A 24,295-nucleotide genomic window follows, 5' to 3' on the forward strand; every position below is an offset into this window, starting at 1 on the left:
CGAAAGACTAGTCAGCACGATAAGCAAATAAAATCATTTAAATAGGTTTGGAGTTTTGAAAATGGATTCTTTAACTAATTTTTATATCAAAATGGATTTTTTTACGAAAACTTGACGAAAATTTTCTAATTCTAAAGGAATGACTTGACCAATCCTCCTGAAACACTAACCAACGCGAGTTCTTATCGAGCTTCATCGAATGGCTTCTAAATTTTTGAAATCGGTGCAGGCGTTTTGGAGAAAATGTCAGCCCACGTATATTTTTTTCCAAATTTGCTCTAAAATGATTTAGAATGAATTACAAAATCGATATAACATGAAATTAGCAAGGCGGATTTATTCATGAGAATTAACTCTTTCCTTCAAGAAGCTTAAGTTCCAAAGTTTCCGCAAGTACATAATTATTTTGATTATTGGGATTAGATTATTAGTATCGGGAAATAATTACAAATGCAACTAGAACTGGAACACCTTTTTGTACTTTTTTATATTTAGAGATTGATTTTTTATTTGCACTGAAAAAGCGCACCTGGTGAAAGTTTCAACCATACCGTATGACGAACGAGCAAGGCTTGTGACCGGCGAACATATTCAATAGTATGTACTCCATATGTCCACACACTTTTACACGAGACCAGTTTCGAAAAAAAAACTAATATTTAAAAGTAGTATTAGAAACTAATATTGGCCAATCTAATGCAGTTCATGGAGCGATATGTTTCATATTCTGAAAAGCTTTTCAAAGTCAACATGGCCTAACATGTAAATATTTTTTTTGTAAAGCATTTTTATGTGCATGTATGGTTTAATATCCGGCAAAAATCAGTTTTAAAAAAACATTTATTGCTAATATTTGTCACGTCAAGAAGAAAAAATGACGATTATTCGCATTTTTTTATGGGAGACCTTCCAGGGCGGGAGGAGGTCTCGGAGGGATCACCCGTGTGTTATAATTTAAAAATTAAAATATGGAAACCTAAATTAGCATTATGTGTTATCCATTACAAGTCGTTCGATATACTGTCTTCTGCCCCACCAACGATCGTCGGTGTCCGAATTCTCTATTCAATTTCATGTGGTTTTCAAGTAGTTAGTCACGCAATATCAGATAGGAAAGGATGGATTAGGGTCCAGTTGAAAAATAGATGTCGTTAGGAGAAAAAATATTCTATGGAATGAGACGGTTTGTTTATAAAATTTGTTTTAAATTATTATGTTAAAAATATATACATATATATACATACTCATATATACAAATGTATACCCATAGTACAAAACTTCGCATATACAAATACCTATATACCTACAACATACACATACATATATAAATACACATATATATACGTACATACACACATATATTTATATATATACATATATATATATATATATATATATATATATATATATCGCTGTTTAATATATATACTTTTGTCAATTTAAAAAAAATACAATTTTAATAAGATTTTTGGAGCTATTTTATGGGCAAGTTTTTGTTAATATATTACCTACTATTTTCGTTTTTTCCGCCAATTTCAGTAACTAATTGTAAACATCTATTCGAACTAAAATACGTCGAACTACCTGAGATAAATATCCATTCGAAGTTCATTGATCTTTTTCTTTGCTGGCGTGCACTAACAAATTAATACGACAAATATTTCTCATTTTTATTAGAACCTGGTCATTTCCTGCATCAGGTGAATTCTAAGTTCATTAAACCATAATAAATAATTATTCTAATACACATATAAATACCAGCAACTTTTATAAATGGAACTTTAATATATTAAACTGAAACTTTATTTTCAATATAAATTATAATTTGATCTTAGAGGCAACGCAATTTTTGTAAATTATTTCTTTTTGCATGTTTGTACATACTTGTACAGCTTTAACACATTTAGTAGTTTTGTACATTTTAGTTTCATAAAAAATTAAGGTGATAAAACAATAGAATATACGATACACTATATAAACACAATGGACAAACGCTAATTTCGAAAAAATCTATGTCACCGTTTTGATATTTATATTTTGAAAAAGTATTTCACAAACATAATTTTAGTTGACTTTGAACAATAATTAACGTATTTGATGCAACTTATATAATTATTTTTATACACTAAAATGTGTTGCAAAATGTTTTTAATAGTATGAATGGCTGCTTTATTAATATTAAATATTTTAATTTATATGTTTGCCTTGGTTTGCCATACTGGTTGTCGTTAGTTACAGAAAGTTTTATTTGAAAGTGATAAGATTTATTTATATTTGCTTAGTGGACTAATGCAACAGAACAAATCATACTGATAAATACATATGAGATGTAAAGAATCGATTAAGCAAATATTATTTTGCAATAAGTATTAAGTTGACCATACGTCCCGGATTGGCCGGGACAGTCCCGATTTTCCGCCTTGCGTTCCGGCTTTTTCTAAAGACAATATTTACGTCCCGGATTTCATGCAAAACTAGCTGTAAGTGGAATTCTGTCTTAAGGCAATTAGGGCATCGTGCCTTAAGGCAAATTGCTGGAACTTCCCGTACCAAAAAATATTATTTTTTTCAAAAACGATTAAAATTGAAAAATTGAAAAAAATTTACTTCGAAAAAAATAAGATTTTGAGAAAACTATAAATTGGACAAAAAATTACTTTTTTTTAAAAAAAAAATTTTTTAAAAAAAAATTTAAAAAAAAAAAAATTTTTTTAATTTTTTTTTTTAAGAAAAATGTTTTCTTTATATTGACATATTTTGGGAAGATCTGAACTTGTTTTTAGAGCAATCGTACTGCTTTAACTGCAGAGACGAAATATAAAGCGCGTAAGCGCGGCGTCGCTGTCTAACGGGTAAACATTGATACGGAAACCATAGGGAAAATAAACAAAATTTATACTTATGTTAAAATCTCTATAAAATATCTGAAATTTGATGTGCATATGTCTAATGATCATTTTTGATCGCCAAATGGCATTTTTTTTTACTTTTTTCGTTATATCTCCGAAACCGTAGACCTGCCTTTATGAAACATTGATCAATTCTTTATCTTGTCAATACAAGTAAAATGTTTTTGTGAATTATTAAAATCGGACGCTCCGTTTCTTAAAAAACTGAGTACCGTTTTCGGCACTTTTTGCCCCCGTATCTCCGGAACGGCTAGACCAGCCTTCGCAAAAAAACTAATCAGCACGTCTCCTTATCAATATAAATCGAATGTTTTTTGAATTATTGAAATCGGTTGATCCGTGTTCCCGAAATCGTCGACGAAAATTTGTATCCGCACATACAAACACACGACACACACACACACACACACACACACATACATCCATTTTTTCTAAGGTATGCCAAAATATTCAGAAACCTCTGAAACGTAAAGATATATAAAAATTTTCATTTTCGATTTTTTTGCGATTACTATAACTTACCCTACGGGAAGTTAAAAATATGATCACCTTATAAGTATAGATGTTTAACCGCATATTATAAATTGAAATTTTGTCGATGATTTTGAATTTAAATATAAAATATTACACTACTTCAAATTTTTAAAAAAAAATATGGAAAGCAGATTTTTTTTTCATGTCTATGCCAAGTACACCAATAAAGGCATATTGATAGATCACTGGCTAATAGTGATCAAAGCGATATAAAAATAGATTTGATATCAAAAGAATTTTTTGTGAATTTTTATATGTTAAACATTTTGATCACAATACTAAAAACATATATTGAAATCATGAACAAAACATATATAATTAAAATATGTATTTTACTTTTCCAGGATGCAGTCGCCGCTGCAACTGGCGCTCATATTAGCAATTTGCATCACAGCTGTTCTACCTGCTGTAAGATATGTACCAAAATGGAAAAAACAGGTAAAATAATAGAGTATAATATTAAATTTTCTTTCGAGGTTATCGTTATAATCATAAGTGATAATCGCTAATTGTGGTGCATTGCTGAAGCAGCCTTCATCACACACATGCTAACACTATTAGATATACATAATTAATATAAATATTTTACACATAAAAAAGAAGGGTGGTTGACCGCTTGGTTGCATTCTCAATAAAAATACCATAGTCCAGTCATTATAGTAAGTTCATCTCAGAATTTGATATACCCAGCTGTAAGTCTGTAAATTATTGTCTAAAAGTTGTCTCAAAACCTACATATGTTGCGTACATCCTACCATATGTAGTTTTGAGACAACTTTTAGATGTCAATATACAACTTACAGCTGGGTATCTCGAATTTCGAGATTCTTACCTAATTTAAGCTTAAATGACTGGACTACCCAGGTGAGAAATTCTCACTGAGAACGTACGACCGCAAACACAGCTTATAGAACATATAGTCTGATAAAAAAATAATGTTAAAAAACTTATTTTGGTTAGAATTGTCGGTCATAACGGTAGTCTTGCATTCTGATATTATTCTTTCTATATTTTATTTTTACTTTTATTACTATTACATAATCTTGGTAAAAGTATATGTTGAATTAGGAGCAAGAAGATAATCGTACAGAAAATCTGACGAAATAATAATTTAATTAAATAATTACTAGAGAAAGTATTGTTCTATCTAAAATTTCGAATTATTGTGAAATATTTTATTATTAATTTGCAGTAATTGAAGTTTCAATGAAGTTGGTTTCACAAGAGATTGTTCCGAGTTTGTGAATACTAGCGAAGGTGTGCCCCATAATATTTATATATATATATATATATATATATATATATATATATATATATATATATATAATATTTATAACGCCTTTCGAAACTACTTGTTTAATGTTTTTGAATCGATCACGAGTAACTATCGACTCAAACACGGATTTATTTAAATCAAGATGTCTTTGTAACAAATAAAACAAATTGCAAATTTTATTATTATTATTAACTTGATTTATATCTTTCATATTAAAATATTTGAATTAAGCAATAAAATTGTGGAGGTAAAAATGTTACCTCCAATTCCTAAAATGTAAAGAATTGTGTAATACTGTTGTAACATATATATTGTAAATTTTGATGACTACCTTATTAAAGGAATAATTAATTTTATTTGTGGATGCCAATGCATGCTTCAAAAACTTCAAGAATTACATCATATTTGAAACCATATCGGTCACGTAAATAAATGATGATAATTAGTGAAGACTCTATAAATGCTCACTATTGATAACAAAAGTCTTGATAAAAATATTAGAATACTGTCGAAAGACATAATAAGACGTATAAGACATAAAATTTCTGTATATAAAGTGTGAACTGCGTTATTGAGTACTTCAACCTTTAATATATGAGATTTGAATCTTTTTATAGAGAAAAAGTTTTTTTTATAATATTGTAATTTCAGTACCATGTGTCCACTACAACACCTAGTTAGCGATAATTTCTGTACCGTAATAATAAATAGACTTTGTATTAATGATTATAAATTGTTTTTTATAATATCGACCTCTATAAAGCGACAAAGTTAAAGCGAACGGAGAATAGAATAAATTACCAATGAGAAATTGATATATCGATTTCTTGTTACTTGATATCCAAGACTTTTCAAATTGTGCAACTCAAATAGACTGTTTAGCAAATTGTTTATTTACGTGTAAATAATGACTAATTCTATTGCAGGTTGTCGGTACTTGCAAATTATAGAAATTAATCTTGCAAATAATTAGCGTATGCACGATTTAAAATCAATTAGAAAAGTAATATACCAATACTTATAGTAACACTAATTCGATTCTCTCAGATAAATCTTTTAACTTATATCTTGTATCTATTCTCTTTATTTTTAAATTTTATATGTGGAATCGAATTGTTAGCTTCGGATCATTTAATCCTTCATATAAAAATTTAAAAGCAAGTATAGATTTTTGATAAAAATGAAGATTATTTGTTAAGGCTCATTTGCCTATCAGTAACGTGTCGATTTTATGAGACAAATATAAATTCATTATAAATGTTGATATTTGTTATTAATTTATGAAATATGATGAACTTTTGCTCTTGCAGGCTTGCGAAGTACCAGCATCTCAGAATGCTCACAGTCACTATGTATGTGATGATGATGGAGAATTGAGATGCTTACCAGGATGGACCGGTGATTTATGTGATGTTCCTAAATGTAGACCAGGTTGCGATCCACTCCAAGGTACATAGAAATTAATAAATTATTATCTTGCCATTATATTATATACTTTTTTATCTTATTTAAATTGATTAATCGAATACTGATAATCTTCTAACTAAACTGAATTATTGCAGGTTATTGTAAAAGACCCGGCGAATGCCGATGTAAGTTGGGATTTTATGGAGAACATTGTAATAAGTGTATCCCATTACCAGGATGCCAACATGGGATATGCAATGTAAGTTTTGAATGCCAATGTCTTCCTGGATGGGATGGTATTTTCTGCAGTGAACGTAAGTACAATCAATATATCTACCCTATTCTAATTAAATTTGACTTCAGTCATTATCAGATATTTTTATGTGATATTCATATATTTTCAGCCTTATGCAGATCAGATTGTCATCCTGCCCGAGGCTATTGCGAGGCTCCGAATGAGTGTAGATGCAGACTAGGCTGGCAGGGCAGAAACTGCACAGAATGCCAAACTTTACCAGGATGCAGGCACGGTACATGTAGAAAACCATTAGAATGCAGGTGCAAACCAGGATATACAGGCATATTATGTCAGACACGTGAGTAATATAAAAAATTCATAAATTGAAAGTCAAATAGTTGATACTCATTCAACTTTTATGTTATTTATTGTGATTATTAAAGTTATTTAATTATTTTTTTAGCAATATGCGCAGCTAATTGTGATCGCGAACGAGGTACATGCAGACGTCCAGGCGAGTGCAGATGCAGATTGGGTTGGACTGGTCCAAATTGCACACAATGCCATCCTTATCCTGGCTGTAGTAAAGAGCATGGATCTTGCATCAGACCTTGGGAATGCCGATGTGAACAAGGCTGGGGTGGAATGCTTTGTGATGAAGGTAATATTTAATCAGTGTTTTTTATGCCTAAAATAAAAGATATATTGTTGGATTTTATAAAAGGTTTTATCATATTGTTATTAAATATGAAAAAATATATCCTTCTGAAGTTTACCGTACAAAACGAAATTAGTTTCAAAATAATTACAGTAACCTATTTAGTGTTATACAAAACTGCAAAAAAATAAATTGCTCATAATTGAAGTAAACTGTTAGTCATATACCTTCACACATTAATGCCATAAGCTATCTTATTTATTACATATTAAATTATCTTTCCTAAAAAAGTTATACGTTTATATTACATGAGTACTAAGTGGTAAGTGCTTATCTAGTGAACCACTTTTTAACTTTAGTTTGCATCCAAATGGAGAAAAATAAACTTATATGTTACCGTTTATACCATGCTTTAAATATAGAACAAGATAATATAAATGCTAATTAAATACTAAAATCATTGGGCGTGGCTCGTACAGTTTGCAAATGTAATATATAATAATGTCAAAAGTGAACGTATATTATAAGTACAAAATTATTTCAAGATTATCAGAAATAGTATTGTTTATAGAATAAAGCAAATCGACTTAGAATACATTCAATTTCATACTCATAATCTATATTATAGCGGTTATAAATGGCATATGCAATTAAATACATATTCTTTTTTAATATTGAAATCATATTTTATTAATCGAATATTTATATAAAATATAAAACAAGATTATACAAAAACTAAACTGCACTAAAATTTATAGCCACATAAAATAAAGAATAAATTGTTCAATAAGATCTAATTAAACTTATCTAATCCAGTCGAATCTAAGCCATTTTTTTTAAAAGAATTCGAATAAAATGCATGTAGTTTTTTATTATGTTGAGTTATTATTATTTTATGATAATATCCATTTTTATTTAATATCCTGAAAAATGTCTTTGATATGTTTTAAAGACCCATTTAATGATTTTTCGTATGTAACAGACAATGTAAGTGAATTAAATTTATAAATAATTGATGAAAAAGTATGTAAATAATTTTAACTATTATGCGTTTTTTTTCTTTAAAGAACTGAACTACTGTGAAAAGAATCCAGACACTTGCGGTCCAGGCAGATGTGTTTCACGTGCGGCAAGTGAAGGTTCCTACGAATGTTTCTGCCCACCAGGAACATATCCTCCGAACTGCTTAACCATTGACAATTCAACTATTACTGAAGGTCCTAGCGATGTAGGAGATTTTCCTATGGGTGAGTTTTAATGGACACACTTGCTTGTTATTTCTATTCTATTTTAATCAAAATTATCCAATGTCAATAGTTTGTTTTAATAGCATTTGTGACAAAAATTGAAATTAAAATAAATGATAAGATTAATTATTGTCAGAGCTAAGAATTGCTTCCACCTATTAGGAGGAATATTTTGTTTAAACTTTGCCAAAAATTAATAAAAATGTTTTTCAATTAAACGTTATTAACTTTTTACGATCAATTCAATATCTATATGAGTGGATAAAAATTTATTAATTATTTGTTATTATAACTCGACAAAATCTATTAACATTTTTAAATTTTCAAATTTGACGCGGCCATTTTTGAGACCGCGGCCATTTTTGAAACCGCGGCCATTTTGCATAACAAAAACGGATTTCTATATTAACGGATTTAATTAATTTTAACGAGATTTAAAAATATTTGCTAAAAATGGATTTTTATATATTCAATTATAATGATTACTAAAAATATTATTTCACATTATAATTCTTTCAGCTGCACCAGAGCATGTTGCTATTTCTTCTCCGAATTACATACCTTTCTTGGAGCGTCCAGTCCCCACGGATCAACCTGTACAAATCCAGCTTCCGGCGGGTCTAATGTCATCTGTTGCAGGCATCAACAAAAAGAAACCACAAACAATGGCCCAGCAACATCAAGTCTTTATCGTCATGGCAAATCAAGGTATGAAATTGAAACAAAAATTAGATTTGAATATTCATGAAGATAGTTAAAATATTTGTATCAAATTCCGCATTTTTTTTTTTCAAATCTAAAGTTGATTTAGATGTAAGTTTATCTTACTATTTAGTTTTAAAGTATTATTTCAAATTTAGGATCTAATGTTGACCATGGAAGCAAACGACCCATACCACTGACAAATGAAACGGCGAAACAAAACGTTACGACCACTCCAGCTGATAACAATAACAAAACAATGACAGATGATAAAACGAATGATGAATCTTCAGAAATACCTAATTTATCGCAGGAAATTCCTTCATTAGATAAAGAAAAAGAAAATTTTGTTAAATTACAAAATGTCGATGACGTCTCTCAAAATGAGGCATAGATATTATTAGTTTAATTTATTTATTAACTATTTATTTCATTAATTTTTAGTATAAATATTTAAAGTAATAGTCACAATAATAGATTTAATTTGTGAATGACAAATCATATTATCGATAAATTTCATTTAATTCGATCAAATATTGTTGTACCAACATAAAAATATTTTTGCTGTTAGCGACATTGGAAAACTTCATGTTATATTTTGACAGCAAAATTGGCGGTGACTACTGATTGGCAGTATGTGCTCACTTTTCTAGTTCTAGTTTTAGATTTATTTATTTATTTTTAATTTAATTATTTATTTATAATTATTTGAGCTACAAAATACAAGTGAAATATATTATTGGTGTTAATTTATTTACGTTCCTTTCATTACTATCTTGCGGAAGAAGTTTATGTTTTCGTCAGCTGTCGGTGATGGATATCAAAACTGGAAACTTGTAAGTCCTGTCATTAAAACTAAAAGTATATTTATGATATATTTTATTTTACTGAACATTATGTAATACCTATTTGCAAATATCATTACATTTGGACTAGTAACAAATAATGATTATCAGCTTAGCCTAAGCATTTTTGTCTTAAATTAGTTGTAATTATTTGAAGTACAATAAACTAAATATAATAGTAAATTTATGAATAAATATCAGAAATAAAAAATCAATACAACCGATCGCAGACAAATATTGCATAGAATTATGCTTACTATTATTTTTATATATGTACTTGGATAGAAAAATGTAGAAGTATTTTGGTCATTATATGGTAAAACTTCACTTGCAAGCTATAAGAGAGAAGATGATTTATCGTTCTTAGATTTTATATGTAATAAGAATACTATGGCTTGGCTTATTGATATAAATTTAAATACTTTATTTATTTTTACAAATTACAAAAAGCACACAACAACAACAAATACTAAAATATTGACGTGGTTATGATTAAGGGTAATAAAATCCGTGAAAAATAAATCGATAACTATTAAGGTGACCATACGTCCCGATTTGGCCGAGACAGTGCCAGATTTCCACCTTGTGTCCCGTTTTTTTAAGCATCATTTGTACCGGATTTTGATCTTTTGTCCCAGATTTTCCGGTTTTTGAAAAATTAATAGATAAATTAACACAAATTATGGAAACAAACAAACAAGTAATATTTTTTTTAAATTATTTATGTATAAAATTGAATAAAATATTTATAAGGCTCAAAAGCGAGAAAAACATATGGATCGATATATGATATAATATCATAGATAAAAAGAGTACTGCATACAATTGAATAATAAAGTTCTCACTAAAAGTCTGCAAATCTTATGAAAAGCTTCTTATTTGACGGTTTTGACTTATAATTAGAAAAATGACACCTTATAACTATGAATTTCGAAAATGTTACAGCATGATTTTAAATCAATTACTTTAAGAGCGCATACATTTATCAGAATCAATTGAAGTATGTCCTATGTTTTTAATATTAACTTAACCTAAAATAAATAATTCAGCAGCTTTGAGCTATACAACATCGATATTAACTAAAATAGTGATTAAATCAATAATCTGTATATTCGTATCTGTGGTATTGCTGACTTTGTCGTTCACCATGTTGACTTCCGTAAGGCGGAAGTAAGCCAACAGAAGGAGCTGAAGCCATTTCGTGCGGCTGATGATAATGGTAACCGTCGCTTCCAGCACTTCTGGACGAGTCTTGCGAAGAATGGTGAGTCATCATTGGTTGCCAAGGTGACTGCTGGCTGGTGGATCCTTGGCCACCAACTGAAGGTGTCACGTACACGCCTTAAGAAATAGTTTGTTAGCGAACGGAGAGAAAAATTACAAAGAAATTTTTGTGAAATGACTTTTCAATTTTTGAAAATGGTGCAGTCCAAGAAAACATGGACGAAAGTTCAAATTTTGGCTAACATATAAACATACATACACAGCCATTTTTTTTTCAATTTTGGTCTCAAACTATTCAAAATGACTTGAAAAGTGAAATTGGTTCACTCTGGTTGTGTTAAATATTTACTTATCATATAAAGTAAAATATGATTTGGACAAATTTTATTTACCTGTATTTCCAGGCGTATAATAAATATTGTCTGGTTGCTGACTTTCATGATGCTGCGTTGGGTGTGATGAGGCACTGGCATCAGATGCGTCTAATTGGAGATTCATAAATAATCTTTTATACATATTTATAATAAGCAAGCATTTAGAATAAGGAATCAATGAAAAAATAAAAGTTAGAATATATTCAAATTTTAACTGATTAATATTTATTTAATACGTTATTTCAAAGTTCTGTTCTTTGGTAGTCTTTCAAAAAATAATAATACGCCAAACTGCATTAACGACAGAACTTAATGCATTATAATAAAGTAACATAAATAATTAATAAATTCACAATTATTTATAGTCACACGAAGGCATTTAAAATTGCCGTTGTAAGTTTGGCTTCTAATTGCATTACTTTATTATATGATCCAGGGTATTTGCCCCAAAACTTAGCATGCATCGACGTACCAAAGAATCGAACTGATAATTACCGTCAATGATAATATAATAGTGATAAGCACCATCTTGAGTAGTAGGCGGGCTAGCTGAATTATCTGGATAGTGGTTTCCTGGATAATTTGATGGGTAAGCAGGAACTACTGAAACCGCCGGGCCCGCTTCATCATTTCCTGGATATGCATGGCCAGTGGCCGGCATTTGTGCGATCGGACCAATTCCGAACCCGTTTGCTAAATAAACATACAATATAATAGAAAATCTTTTTTTTGTAGTTACATATATTAATCATTTCTTACCAGGATAATAATGGGCAGGAAGTAGTGCAGACGGCACATTCACTATCGGCCCTTGCACCGGCCTTACTGTATCTTCATGTTGTGAAGCAGGAAACAAATGGCCTGGAGTATACGAAGGTCTGTTTTCCACTACTACGCCAGGTGTTGGCGAATCATTTACAGGATATAAATGACCAGGGTTAATCTGAACAGGCCTAGTATCCTGCGCGACTGGATAGGAAGGTCGCAGTATAAAGCCTGATGTTGATGGTACGTTGATAGGATATAAATGCACAGGCTCATTTTCCACAACTGGTCTGGGTCCTAAATGGACAGGGTTTACAATGTGTTGATGCTGCCCATCAGCGATTACAGCTGGTGTTGAGGCAGGGACGTGGGTTCCTGTGAAGGTAATAATTAAAAAAATTGTTTTGAACTAGTGATCAGTTTTGTTGTGCAATTGGTATTATTTAACAACAGTTTTTATATACCAACTCATAGGAAATGGTTGATTCTATATTTTACATCAGAATAATTTATATTTTATAATCAAATTCTATATCTTTTTGTTATTTCAATCTGCACAAATAATCATTATCATCTAAATAAATTTACTGACCAAATACTGGATGCACGGGCCTTTGTACGAACATAGGTCTATGTACGTATCCTTCATCAAAATGTACAGGTCTTTGGCCAACTACTAATGTTGGCGTCGGCAAAACAATTTTCCTAAAATTTGCCAGGGGCGATGTGGCAGAATATGAAACCACTGTAGCGCCGCCTGGCCGTAGGGCGTATGATATCGGAGCTTTAAATGGACTTCCTGGATATCTGTAAAATATATCGTTTATAATAACCAATTGCCTTACGAGTAATTCATACACACACACACATATATATATATATATATATATATATATATAATATAAATGTATTCTGAGTGGATAAATAGATATTAATTTGGAAATATGAACAAACAACACTCTTTTTTGCACTAATTTATTAAATAATAATCTTCGAGACTAGGTTTGTCTTATCATCAGTGTGTTATAATTTAAAATTTAAAATATGGAAACCTAAATTAGCATTATGCGTTATCCGTTACAAGTCGTTCAATATACTGTCTTCTGCCCCATCAACGATCGTCGGTGTCCAAATTCTCTATACAATTTCAAGTGTTTAGTCACGCAATATCAGATAGGAAAGGAAGGATTAGGGTCCAGTTGAAAAATAGATGTCGTTAGGAGAAAAAATGTTTACGTACGTTTTGGCACTGTATGTGTGTCATCGATTAGCAGATAAACAAATTTAACAAGAAAAAAACCATATTATAAACAAAAACCAAAAAACACACCAATGTAAACATATTAATGAACAAGACTTCGAATAAAATAAAAGCTGCAAAATAAAATTATGTAATTTGTCAATGATCTATTTTTTTCTTATCAACGTTTATTAAGTAAAAACTTCTTCACTATTTTGAATTTCGATGAGTGAATAATTGTAATAAAACTACCTAAATTAATTTTACTAGAACTAAAACTAAATTCAATATCGTTTAGAGTTCGGTATGTGTAAGATATTGGTAAATCTAGCTAAAATTTAATTAAATGCAGACAACAAAAACAATTCAAAATCAATTTCAATTTCATTCAAATGTATTTTTATTTTTCACATATTGGAACATACATGTGATTTTGAACCCAGTCATGTTAAAGAAAAATCAGGATCAAATTTAAATTATATGGAATAAATAAAATTGAAAGAAAAAACATCATCTTGAAGATATAGTGTTATCGTATTGATTGTTATTTTAATTTATGTTATAGTGTGCTCAAAATATATTTCTAATACGTTTTATATTGATCTACCTTATATGGTTTAACACTCCTCTTTTCCTATGCCTGGAACGAAATTTGCGTCCTGCCGAAACTGTCGTCAGAAGTAGTACAAATATCACAAATATTGAAAAACTTATAGTCACACTTTTCATCCTCATTTTGACAAACTGATTTTTATATCTGATAATTTATCTTTATTTTAACTTTTTATTTAAAATTTTATAATTTAGTAAAAATTGTTCATTTTTTATTGGATTAATGGAATTATTTGTGTAAGAACAATTAGTTATAGTTAAAAAATAAAACTAAGCTTTGGAGACATTTGTACCATCTTTTATCGCGATTTCGATTTAGTTGAGCGGGGATCGAGCTGATCTCTATCATTGAGCATTGATACACAACGAATCAATATCAAGGTTCACATTGAGACTACAACAATAAATATTTTTTTTGCGTTATGTTTACTTTGATTAAATTTTATTGTAGATATTAATTAAAAGAAAAACTATTTATACTTCGGCAGATATATTTATATAGTAAAAAAGTTCAATAATGATCCAATTAATTTTATTAGTTCTACTTATTTAAAACAAATTAATTTCAAGATAGCAAAGCAATATAGTATTATAATCTTAATCGATTTTAATGGTAAACGGAAGATAAAATACGCATTTTTATTGATTCTACGTTTACTACGATTACTTCGCGTAGTACTACGTTTACTACTCATTCATTCATGAATTTTCCTCATACTACTCGTAATACTATGTTTACTGCTCTTAATTTATTCAAGATACTACTCGTACTAGTCGTAGTACTACGTTTACTATTCATAGTGCTACGATTACTACTCGTAGTACTACGTTTACTACTCATTCATTCATGAATTTTTCTCGTACTACTCGTAATTCTATGTTTACTACTCTTAATTTATTCAAGATACTACGCGTACTAGTCGTAGTACTACATTTACTATTCATAGTGCTACGATTACTACTCGTAGTACTACGTTTACCACTCATTCATTCATGAATTTTCCTCATACTACTCGTAATACTATGTTTACTACTCTTAATTTATTCAAGATACTACGCGTACTAGTCGTAGTACTACGTTTCTATTCATAGTGCTACGATTACTACTCGTAGTATCTACTACAACTACGTTTACTACGAGTAGTACTATGATTGCTACTCATTCATTCATTGAATACTCCTCGTTTACTACTTTTAATTCGTTCATTGACACTACGTTTACTACGATTACTACTCGTAGTACTACGTTTACTATAATTACCACTCATTCATTCATGAATTCTCCTTGTACTAGTCGTAATACTATGTTTACTACTTAATTTATTCAAGACACTACTCGTACTAGTCGTAGTACTACGTTTACTATTCATAGTACTACGTTTCCTTCTCGTAGTACTATGTTTACCTCTCGTAGTACTACGATTACTACTTATTCATTCATGAATTTTCCTCGTACTACTCGTAATATTATATTTACTACTCTTAATTTATTCAAGATACTACTCGTGCTAGTCGTAGTACAACGTTTACTATTCATAGTGCTACGATTACTACTTGTAGTACTACGTTTACTACTCTTAGTACAATGATTACTATTTATTCATTCATGAATTCTCCTCATACTATTCGTAATACTTTGTTTAGTGCCCTTAATTCGTTCATTATTTCTATTAGTCATAGTACTACGTTCATTATTCATAGTACTACGTTTACTATTCATAGTACTACGTTTACTATTCATAGTACTAGGTTTACTACAAGTAGTACTACGACCACTATTCTATCATTCAAGGTTTTTCTCATAATATTTGAAATTGGGGGCATTTATTAATCACGTGAGTGAGTTTTTTCTATTTGCACAATCGGTTTAAATGTTGTTTATTCGCACAAGATCAATGACTGAGACAAAATTATTTGAACTGAGTTAGTAAATTGCATCAGTAAATTTTGTGTTATTTTTAGGTTTTTACCTTTTTACTCGTTTTTTATTGTATGAAACTAACAAGTATTGTACCATTTTGAAATCCTGATTAAATGCAAAAAAAATTGATAAATGTCTAGACATTTTAGTTCATTTCATTTAGGGCCTTTCAAACTCGACCAATTCGGAAAATATTAAACTCATAGGTTAACAAATAATATTAATTCTGATAAACTTGGGAAAATTTTTAACTTTGTTTCTAGAAATTTTATTCACGGTTATGGTTCCAAAGTTTAGAAGAAGAACATAATTTGTGAAAATTAACTACAATAACCACATGATGGTCATTGTTGGACCAAAGTTCTAGGTTGTACTTAGAAGAACATTACTTTTAATGTACATATTTTTTTTTTATTTTTTTATGTTAGTTGCTATCAAATCTTTCACCCGGTTTCGGATTGACGTTGAATTTTGTGACACCCTGTATATATAGTTATTTGACTAGACAATATTAGAATACCATGTGTTCATAGCTAGGAACATGTGGTTATTTGTGTCCAATTTTAGCCCGGAGACCGCACTTACGCTTCTCTTAATACAATTGATATTAATTGATTATTCCAGACACAGGGCGAGTAAGGCTTTCACTGTTGAAGAAGACATTTCTTATCGTTTTGATATGGGCATACGAATCACGCGCCGGTTTGATTTTTTAAACGTTCTCCGAATTGGTATTCGCAAGGCACAAACGAATAAATCGACGCAAGGTCGCGCCTAGAATAATGTGCATAGCTTTATGTAGTTATTTGTATTTTTATTCGAAAATTGGCATACGACTAGTAGAACATTGCCATTTGGAGATATCGAACTCGATTTGCGAAACTTAAGTGGCAATTTCGTTATAGTAACTGGTTTTTGTAGGCGAACCAATTTGAACATTTCGCATATATTTCACCTGGCTGGTAAAAAAGTTTATATTGTTAATGTATTTTTCTAAAATTTGCAAATTTTGAACCTGTGGAATACCATCATTATTCACTTAAAATATCATAATTACCTGCCTTAATGCAGAAACTGTTGGTCCAGTCATTATAGTAAGTTTCACTTTGGAATTCTAGATCCTCAGCCGTAAGTCTGTAAATACTTGTATAGTGACGCCTAAAGTTGTCTCAAAATCTACATATTTTGCATACACCCTACCATAGGTTTTGAGACAACCTTTAGGTATCAATATACAAGTATTTACAGACTTATAGCTGGGTATCTCGAATTCCGAGATTCTTACCTAATTTAAGCTTAAATTACTGGACTGGTGCACTTTCAAGAGTTTATTAAATTAAACATAATTGTTTCACATTCAGTGAGAAGACAGCTTCGGTAAATTTTATTTATAAAAAACTTTCTTCTATTTCTTTTAATTTTTTTATTTGAAATTTTGGCTTTGTGTGGTAATAATTGTTTCACATTCAGGGAACAGACAGTTTCTGTCACTTTTATTTATATAAAAACTTTTTTCTATTTCTTTTAATTTTTTATTTGAGATATTGGCTTTGTTCACTCGCCTGTGTATATTTGTGTCTAAAGGAGTATGGGCGTGTCTTTCCATACAAGATCGGCCTAACGTGGTATTTAAACGATTTATAATTATTAAATGTTAATCGTGTCATTTAATATTTTAATGAGTAAACTGCAACGCAAACTTGAATCAATAAACCATGAATAATAAATCAAATCAAATTTTAACTATACCTAAAATATATTTCCAAGTTCTTCTCGGGCATTGCTGCGTCAAATTGGGAAATAAGTCAGCCCTTTTAGATAAATGCTAATAAAAATAAAAAATAATCAAATATCAAACAGTTTATACAAAGTAAAGTTCTAGTTTTTTACTAGATCTCCGAAACCGCTAGACGTGCCTTCCCAAAAATATCATCAGTTGTTCATCTTGTCAATACAAGTAAAATGTTTTTTGAATTATTAAAAATAGGTTACCGTTTTTGACACGTTTTGTCCCATATCTTCGAAACAACTAGACCTGCCTTTGCCAAAAACTAATCAGCACGCCTCCTTATCAATAGAAATCGAATCATTGAAATCGGTTGACCGTGTTCCTGAAATCGTCGACGAAAATTTGTATCCGAACACACACACACTCATACATCCGTTTTTGTAAGGAAGCCCAAAACCTTTTCGAAATTTTTATTTTCGATTTTTTTGCAATTACCATAACTTACCCTGCGGGAAATTAAAAAAAAAAGAACTATAATTTAAATAAGGTGCATAAAGAAAAATGTGTTTGTTGCGAAGGTTACCTATTGAAAATGAATGTTGGTTGCTTCCTAAACCTGTTATATTTAATAGATTTATAGAGTTTGACTCGTGCTGTAGAACTTTTATTTTTATATATTTTTTATAAAATGTATGTGTTTAAGTGCTTTTCAGCTGAATTGACCTGTTTTTTTCTTTCAAGTTCTTACCTTTACTCCGTCACTAAACAAGTCAACTTTCAAAAGCTAGACATATGTTTTTCCGGTGATTCATTTGACGGCTGATATATTTATATTTTCCGTTCTCCTCGTGAGTTCAAGTTAGTTATTACTTAAACGTGATTTAATATATTTACATATTTTTTTGAGTCACTGTGAAAAACTTGTTGTATACTTATTTATTAATAATCGAGTCATTATGAAATTGCAAGATATTATTCTGGGTTATTGCCTTCCGTTCAATGATTTTTTATTCAAGAATATATAATTATTATATGAACTGTATATATAATTCATTATTATTAAATATAGTTTTATAAATCTAGTACAAAAATTGATATATATTTAAATGACGCGTTTAAAAAAATATCTGTTTCATGATACAAAGTGGTTGAAAAACACTAGGTGGAATAATAATTGATAAAGACTAGTTTTTCGTGGCGATCTACTAAGCCGTATTTTTTAATAAGTATAAAGTTATTTCTCTCAAAACTTAAATCGATTTTACACAACATACATACGCTCGCCAAATGTCAGATGATTCAAAATTACTTAAAATGTCATCAAAACCTAAACTGAGTGAATTGGATTTTCTATCGAAAACAAACTTTTTTAGTTTTTCAACTTCCCATAGGGTAAGTTGTATTAATGGGCCAAAAATCTATAATGAAACTTTTTGCATATCTTCACGTTTCAGAGGTTTCTGAACATTTTGGCACATCTCAGAAAAAATGGATGTATGTGTGAATGTGTGTGTGTATGTGTGGAGACAATTTTTTGTCGACGATTGGGGCGTATAGCAATCGATTTCTATTGATAGGGTGATGTGCTGATTAGGTTTTGGCAAGGCAGGTTCAGCGACCTCGGAGATATGGAGCAAATGTCAGTTTTTAAGAGAATGGATCAACCGATTTGAATGGTTCAAAAAACATTCGATTCCTATTGATAGGGAGGTGTGTTGATTATTTTTGGCAAACAGTCCAGCAGTGGAGATAAGCAGCAGGATACATAGACATAGAGTGACAGAAATAAGAAGAATTGATTGAAAACGGATCATATTTGTGAGAATAAAATTTCAATTAGTGATATTAAAAAACATTCAATTGATTATTGGAGAAGTGTTTATTAGTTTTTGGCAAAGGCAGGCCCAGGCATTTCGAAGATACAGAGCTAAATGTGAAAAAAATTTAAGAGAACTTAGCGTCCGATTTAATTGATTCAAAGAATTTTCTGCTTGTTTTAACAAAATAATTGTTTTTGAAAAAAAAAATTGTATCAAATTTTTTTTAAAAAAAAATTTCTGTTTGTATATCGAAAATAATTTAGATTTTATTTTTAATTCTGACTTAAGTTCTAATATACTTTAAACAAATAATTGCAACTTTGCAATTCAGTTTATATAATTCTTATAAATATTAGACAATATTACAATATTTATAATAATCTATTTGAAAACATTCAATATTCCTCGAAATTTCATTACGGTACGGGAAGTTCCAGCAATTTGCCTTAAGGTACAAAGCCATATACCACTAGTTTTTAATTTAACTGAAAGTTGTAAGTTAATACATTTATTGTGCTATTAAATGAATATATTTGAACAATAGCACTCAATAAGAGAAAATGCACTTTCAAATCCAAACCTTGAATACTAAGCTCGTGCGTTTATGGCGCATTCGGTAAATGATAAAGTATTAGATACGTGAAAGTCAATTATGTGTAATAAATGCTATAATTATTTATATACCACTTATTAAAAATGTCTTTAGTGTATGTAATATGTAACGAAACTTTTTATAAAGTAAAATATGAGTAATAGATTCATTCTAAAAGAGTAGTAACGAAGAAGATGTACATATATAGGCAGATGGTAACTGAATATTTGTCGAATAAAAAAAAATATGGTTTAGTTTAAATATACACCGCAGTCTAAAGAATCCGAATCACTTGAAACGTCAAGAAAACATTAAACAAGAAAATTGGATTTTCTGGCAAAAATATAAACTCCTTCGTGCTGCTAAAAAATAATAATTTAGAAACCTTTTTGTTGATAAAGTGACCGATTTATAGACCTATGATTCGTTTCATATTAAAACGATAACTTCGACAGACTGTATTATGCAACAATGTTCAAAAGTAAAAGTATCAAATCTAGTATTTACCTCCGTAAAGCGAGTTATGAATTTCCTTTGATTTTGTCGATTTTTAATGAAATGGAAACGATTGAATGCGGTTATGAATTAAATAATATTTCATTTTATGTTACGTATCTGGAATTTGATCTATTTTGTTACGGTGGTTATTTTTGCACGGTGACATAAGAAAGTTTTTTTAAAATAAAATGGTGTTATATCTAGGGCACTATGTGAATATTTCATTAATAAGTTATTACTTCATATGTTATTAAACACGTGCAGTTTTTTTTTTAGTTTTCTTATTTCCGCATGCGATGAACCAATCTTTAAAAAATATTACACAATGGTGACTTTCATGTTTTTTTAAATTCTTTTTTAAAAAAATAATTATTGAATAATTGAATAATTGCATTAAATCTAATACGTACTTGTTTCTTCCAGCATCAAATTACGGCGTTTACTTTCAATTTTTTTCATTATTTTATGTAATTCCAAAATCATGTGCATTTTTCTAACAAGGGAATTCTCAGGATTTTTTATGAAATTTTGCATAAGTGATAGAGTTGATAGTCAAACGGAACCCCATAAAATATTATAGGCCTATGAGAAGTGGTTTAATTATAAAAAGAGTAAACCTGAGGGTTTTCTTGTAAGTTCATTTGACCAAGGCTGCATTATTGTAGCATCTCATGATCTTACAAAAAATATTAAACTCAATATCTGTAAAATTCGCAGAAAAAAACATAAAATTACTTGAATGCTATTTAAGCAATGTTGACATATGCATCCGTTGAATTTCTTTGATCAAACTAAGATTAAAATTTTGTGTAAAATGGATGGTTACCTTATTTTATAACATAAATTTTTAGAACTTTATTTTATAATTTGCAGATATTTTGATAAAAACTAGTAGGTTCAAAAAAAGAACACAAAGTAGGCAAACGAGAATTAATTTATGTCAACAAAATAAACGTAATAAATTAGTAAAATAATTCAAATTGCCTTCTGAAGTGCGACTTCGAAGAGAAATGTATTGGCTCACAGAATAGAAGACTTTAGTTCTGATTGCTAGTAAAAAACGTAAAAAAACACAAAAAATATGAACATAATAAAACACTATTAATTCATATCATATTGATACATTTATTGAATACAATTTACATTACGTATAATTATAAGACATTATATTTTATATAAAATTCAAAATACAATACAAAATGTACAAAATATTTACATTTAGATTAAACTAGTAAGAATTATAATATATACATGTTAATGAATATGATGTATATATATATATATATATATATATATTATATATATATATATATATGTGTGTGTGTGTGTGTGTGTGTGTATGTTATAGTCTGAAAATATATATATATAAATTTATCGATATATGTATACATTAAAAATGCGCAGTAAATTGCAAAATTCACCTCTTAAAAAAACTTAAATTTAACTAGGCGTTAAAAAAGCTCTATTTTGCCGTTGTCTCTTATAGTGATTTATAATTTAGCAATAATAAATTTGCGGTTAAACAAAGAGAATTCAATCATATTTCATAACTATTTCTTCTCTCATGTCGCACCGACAACTTTATTGAGCAATTAGCATGCTAGGATAATTTCTGTAATTAACTAACTCAAAAATTTGTAAATAAATATATATAATGGAAATTCTTTTAATAATAATGGTTTTGCTATAAAATTCGTTTTCTATAAAATGTTATGTTATACGTCTGGAATTGATCTTAAACAATCTGAAGACTAATTGTAAAAAATTTTGAGAAAAGAGTGAAGAGCTTTTAACTTTAGCAAAATTTCAAAGAACATTTATTAATAGTTCTAATAAGTTAATGAAGCGACAAATATTATTAATGATTATTTTTGCACTAAATCGATTCATACGAAATCTTATTTGAAACGTCAATATGAAATTATATTGTATTTTTTAATTTTTTTTCCTTTTTTTATGTATATTATTTATCTAAATTACTTTTCCAAATCATGTTATTATATAAGATTATTAATAATTGAACTAGAACGGTTTAATTTTGTGAAGGTAACCAGCGTTTTATAAGCTATCCTTCCATGAGCTTAAAAAAATATAAAGGTATATAAAAATAATTATATTTCACTTTATGGAGAGAACTCTAATATTAAATGATAAATAATTTTGGAAATTTAAATTTGATGTTATGATTACATTTTAAGGTATAATTGTATTTTTTGTCAATTTATTCTGTTTTTAACTATTTCTACGTGTTCATATTTTGATAAATTGTTCTATGATATATATTGCAATCACTTTAATCAATTCATAATAATTAAATTAAAACAGTAATAAAAATTAATTGAAGCCAGAATCGTTGCTATCATTGATGGAAGTTAGTGTACCTTTTGTTTATGAAACATTTTAAAAAATTTCTAATAAAGTGCTTCAGTCTAAAATGAGTTTTAGTTTATTTTTACTTTAACTTATAAATAAATTGTCCTGTCGTATATATGCTTTACCTGCTCCATATTCGAGCACATTTATGGTTAAAAGTAATATGCAATTTACATTTTATAAAATCTCAATGTTTTATATAGATATAGTTGCAACTTGCGCATGGCTAGATATGTTTTACATAATATTTATACGTAATAGTCATACTCATGGACATTCTAAAATGAAAATTGTCAACGGTTATTTCTTGCTGGCAAGTGCAGGCACTGTTGCAAATTACATATCGGGCACTTTTTTGCGAAAAAGTGACACCAAGTTATGTACCATATAAAGTAGAGCAAACCGCATCGTAAAATGAAAAAAAAATAGTATTAGAAAAAAATTATGGACAACAATAATGTTGCAATAACTGGGTAATTTAAAGTTAAAATATGATAATAACTAGAGGTTGTTTTTTTATAAAAAAAATCCAAATGGTGCGACCGCAATAAGCAAACAATAGTACAGTACAGCTTAAAAGAATTCACAACTATTTAAAAAAAAATAATTTAATTCTTTAATTTTATTATTTGATTTATTTTAATTTTATTATTTGATTTATTAAAATTTAGACTATAAAAATAAGAAAGAATTTGGGTTTGGGCAATTAAATCAGTTAAATGCCATTTATTATATATGAACTTCCAAGTAGATCATGTTTAGAAAAGTAAAGATTTGGGAAACTGATTTTTCTTATTTGTTCTCTTAGTAGAACAATTTTTTCTTATTTTCTTTACCTATACTAAAAGTCAACATGTTCAAAAGTATGCCAAAGAAACATTTTTTAATATAATTGTTTATACTATGAGATGTATGTATGTATGCTTATAAACGAATAATATTTTTTTAGCATGCTGACGTGTATATTACAGGTGCAAAATTTTTATTATATATGGAACAATATCATTAAAATTTTAGAGCAATTTCTGATGTCATAAAAAAGCAAAAGTCCTATTTTGAATAAACGATAATTTAATAAAATATAATTTATTTCTACAAAAAAACACAATTGTAATAAAGATTTACGTTGTTCAATAATAATTGAAACGAATTAATAAAACAGTTAAAATCTTTTCAAGACATTTTTAAACGTAGCAAAGTTTGGCCGCATCCTGACCAAATCTATTTTGGATGAATAAACAATTATTTACTAAAATGTAATTTATTTCTACAAAAAAAAACACAATTTTAATAAAGATTTATGTTGTTCAATGATAATTAAAATGAATTAA

General features: G+C 28.9%; 2 protein-coding genes across 2 annotated transcripts; one reads left to right on the forward strand and one right to left on the reverse strand.

Annotated features, from left to right (window-relative positions):
• The first annotated feature begins 3,788 nt into the window (after positions 1-3,788).
• LOC113386181 (delta-like protein C) lies at positions 3,789-9,365 on the forward strand. The gene is made up of 8 exons (XM_026623978.1): positions 3,789-3,881; positions 6,030-6,168; positions 6,282-6,440; positions 6,531-6,722; positions 6,828-7,025; positions 8,090-8,269; positions 8,789-8,977; positions 9,130-9,365. The coding sequence occupies exons 1-8, from the start codon at positions 3,789-3,791 to the stop codon at positions 9,363-9,365; spliced, it is 1,386 nt and encodes a 461-aa protein (XP_026479763.1).
• A 1,547-nt stretch (positions 9,366-10,912) lies between these two features.
• LOC113386182 lies at positions 10,913-16,048 on the reverse strand. Its single transcript, XM_026623979.1, has 6 exons — positions 16,002-16,048; positions 12,772-12,986; positions 12,174-12,554; positions 11,910-12,107; positions 11,433-11,522; positions 10,913-11,136 (listed from the first exon to the last, which is right to left on the reverse strand). Exons 1-6 carry the CDS (start codon positions 16,046-16,048, stop codon positions 10,913-10,915), a joined length of 1,155 nt encoding a protein of 384 aa, XP_026479764.1.
• Between the last annotated feature and the right edge of the window lie 8,247 nt (positions 16,049-24,295).

The sequence above is a fragment of the Ctenocephalides felis genome, unplaced genomic scaffold (genome assembly GCF_003426905.1).
Source record: "Ctenocephalides felis isolate EL2017-DRISC unplaced genomic scaffold, ASM342690v1 CF-g0.4_SCAFFOLD_03571, whole genome shotgun sequence".
Classification (NCBI taxonomy): Eukaryota; Metazoa; Arthropoda; class Insecta; order Siphonaptera; family Pulicidae; genus Ctenocephalides; species Ctenocephalides felis.

Excerpts from the sequence above, each read along its gene's own strand:
- LOC113386181 (XM_026623978.1), top strand. The coding sequence starts at position 3,789 with ATGCAGTCGCCGCTGCAACTGGCGCTCATATTAGCAATTTGCATCACA. Across the intron at positions 6,441-6,530 it reads TGGTATTTTCTGCAGTGAAC|CCTTATGCAGATCAGATTGT; the intron begins GTAAGTACAATC and ends ATATATTTTCAG. Across the intron at positions 7,026-8,089 it reads TGGAATGCTTTGTGATGAAG|AACTGAACTACTGTGAAAAG; the intron begins GTAATATTTAAT and ends TTTTCTTTAAAG.
- LOC113386182 (XM_026623979.1), bottom strand. The coding sequence starts at position 16,048 with ATGGTACAATACTTGTTAGTTTCATACAATAAAAAACGAGTAAAAAG. Across the intron at positions 12,987-16,001 it reads AATAAAAAACGAGTAAAAAG|ATATCCAGGAAGTCCATTTA; the intron begins GTAAAAACCTAA and ends TATATTTTACAG. Across the intron at positions 11,137-11,432 it reads TTATACGCCTGGAAATACAG|TTGGTGGCCAAGGATCCACC; the intron begins GTAAATAAAATT and ends TGACACCTTCAG.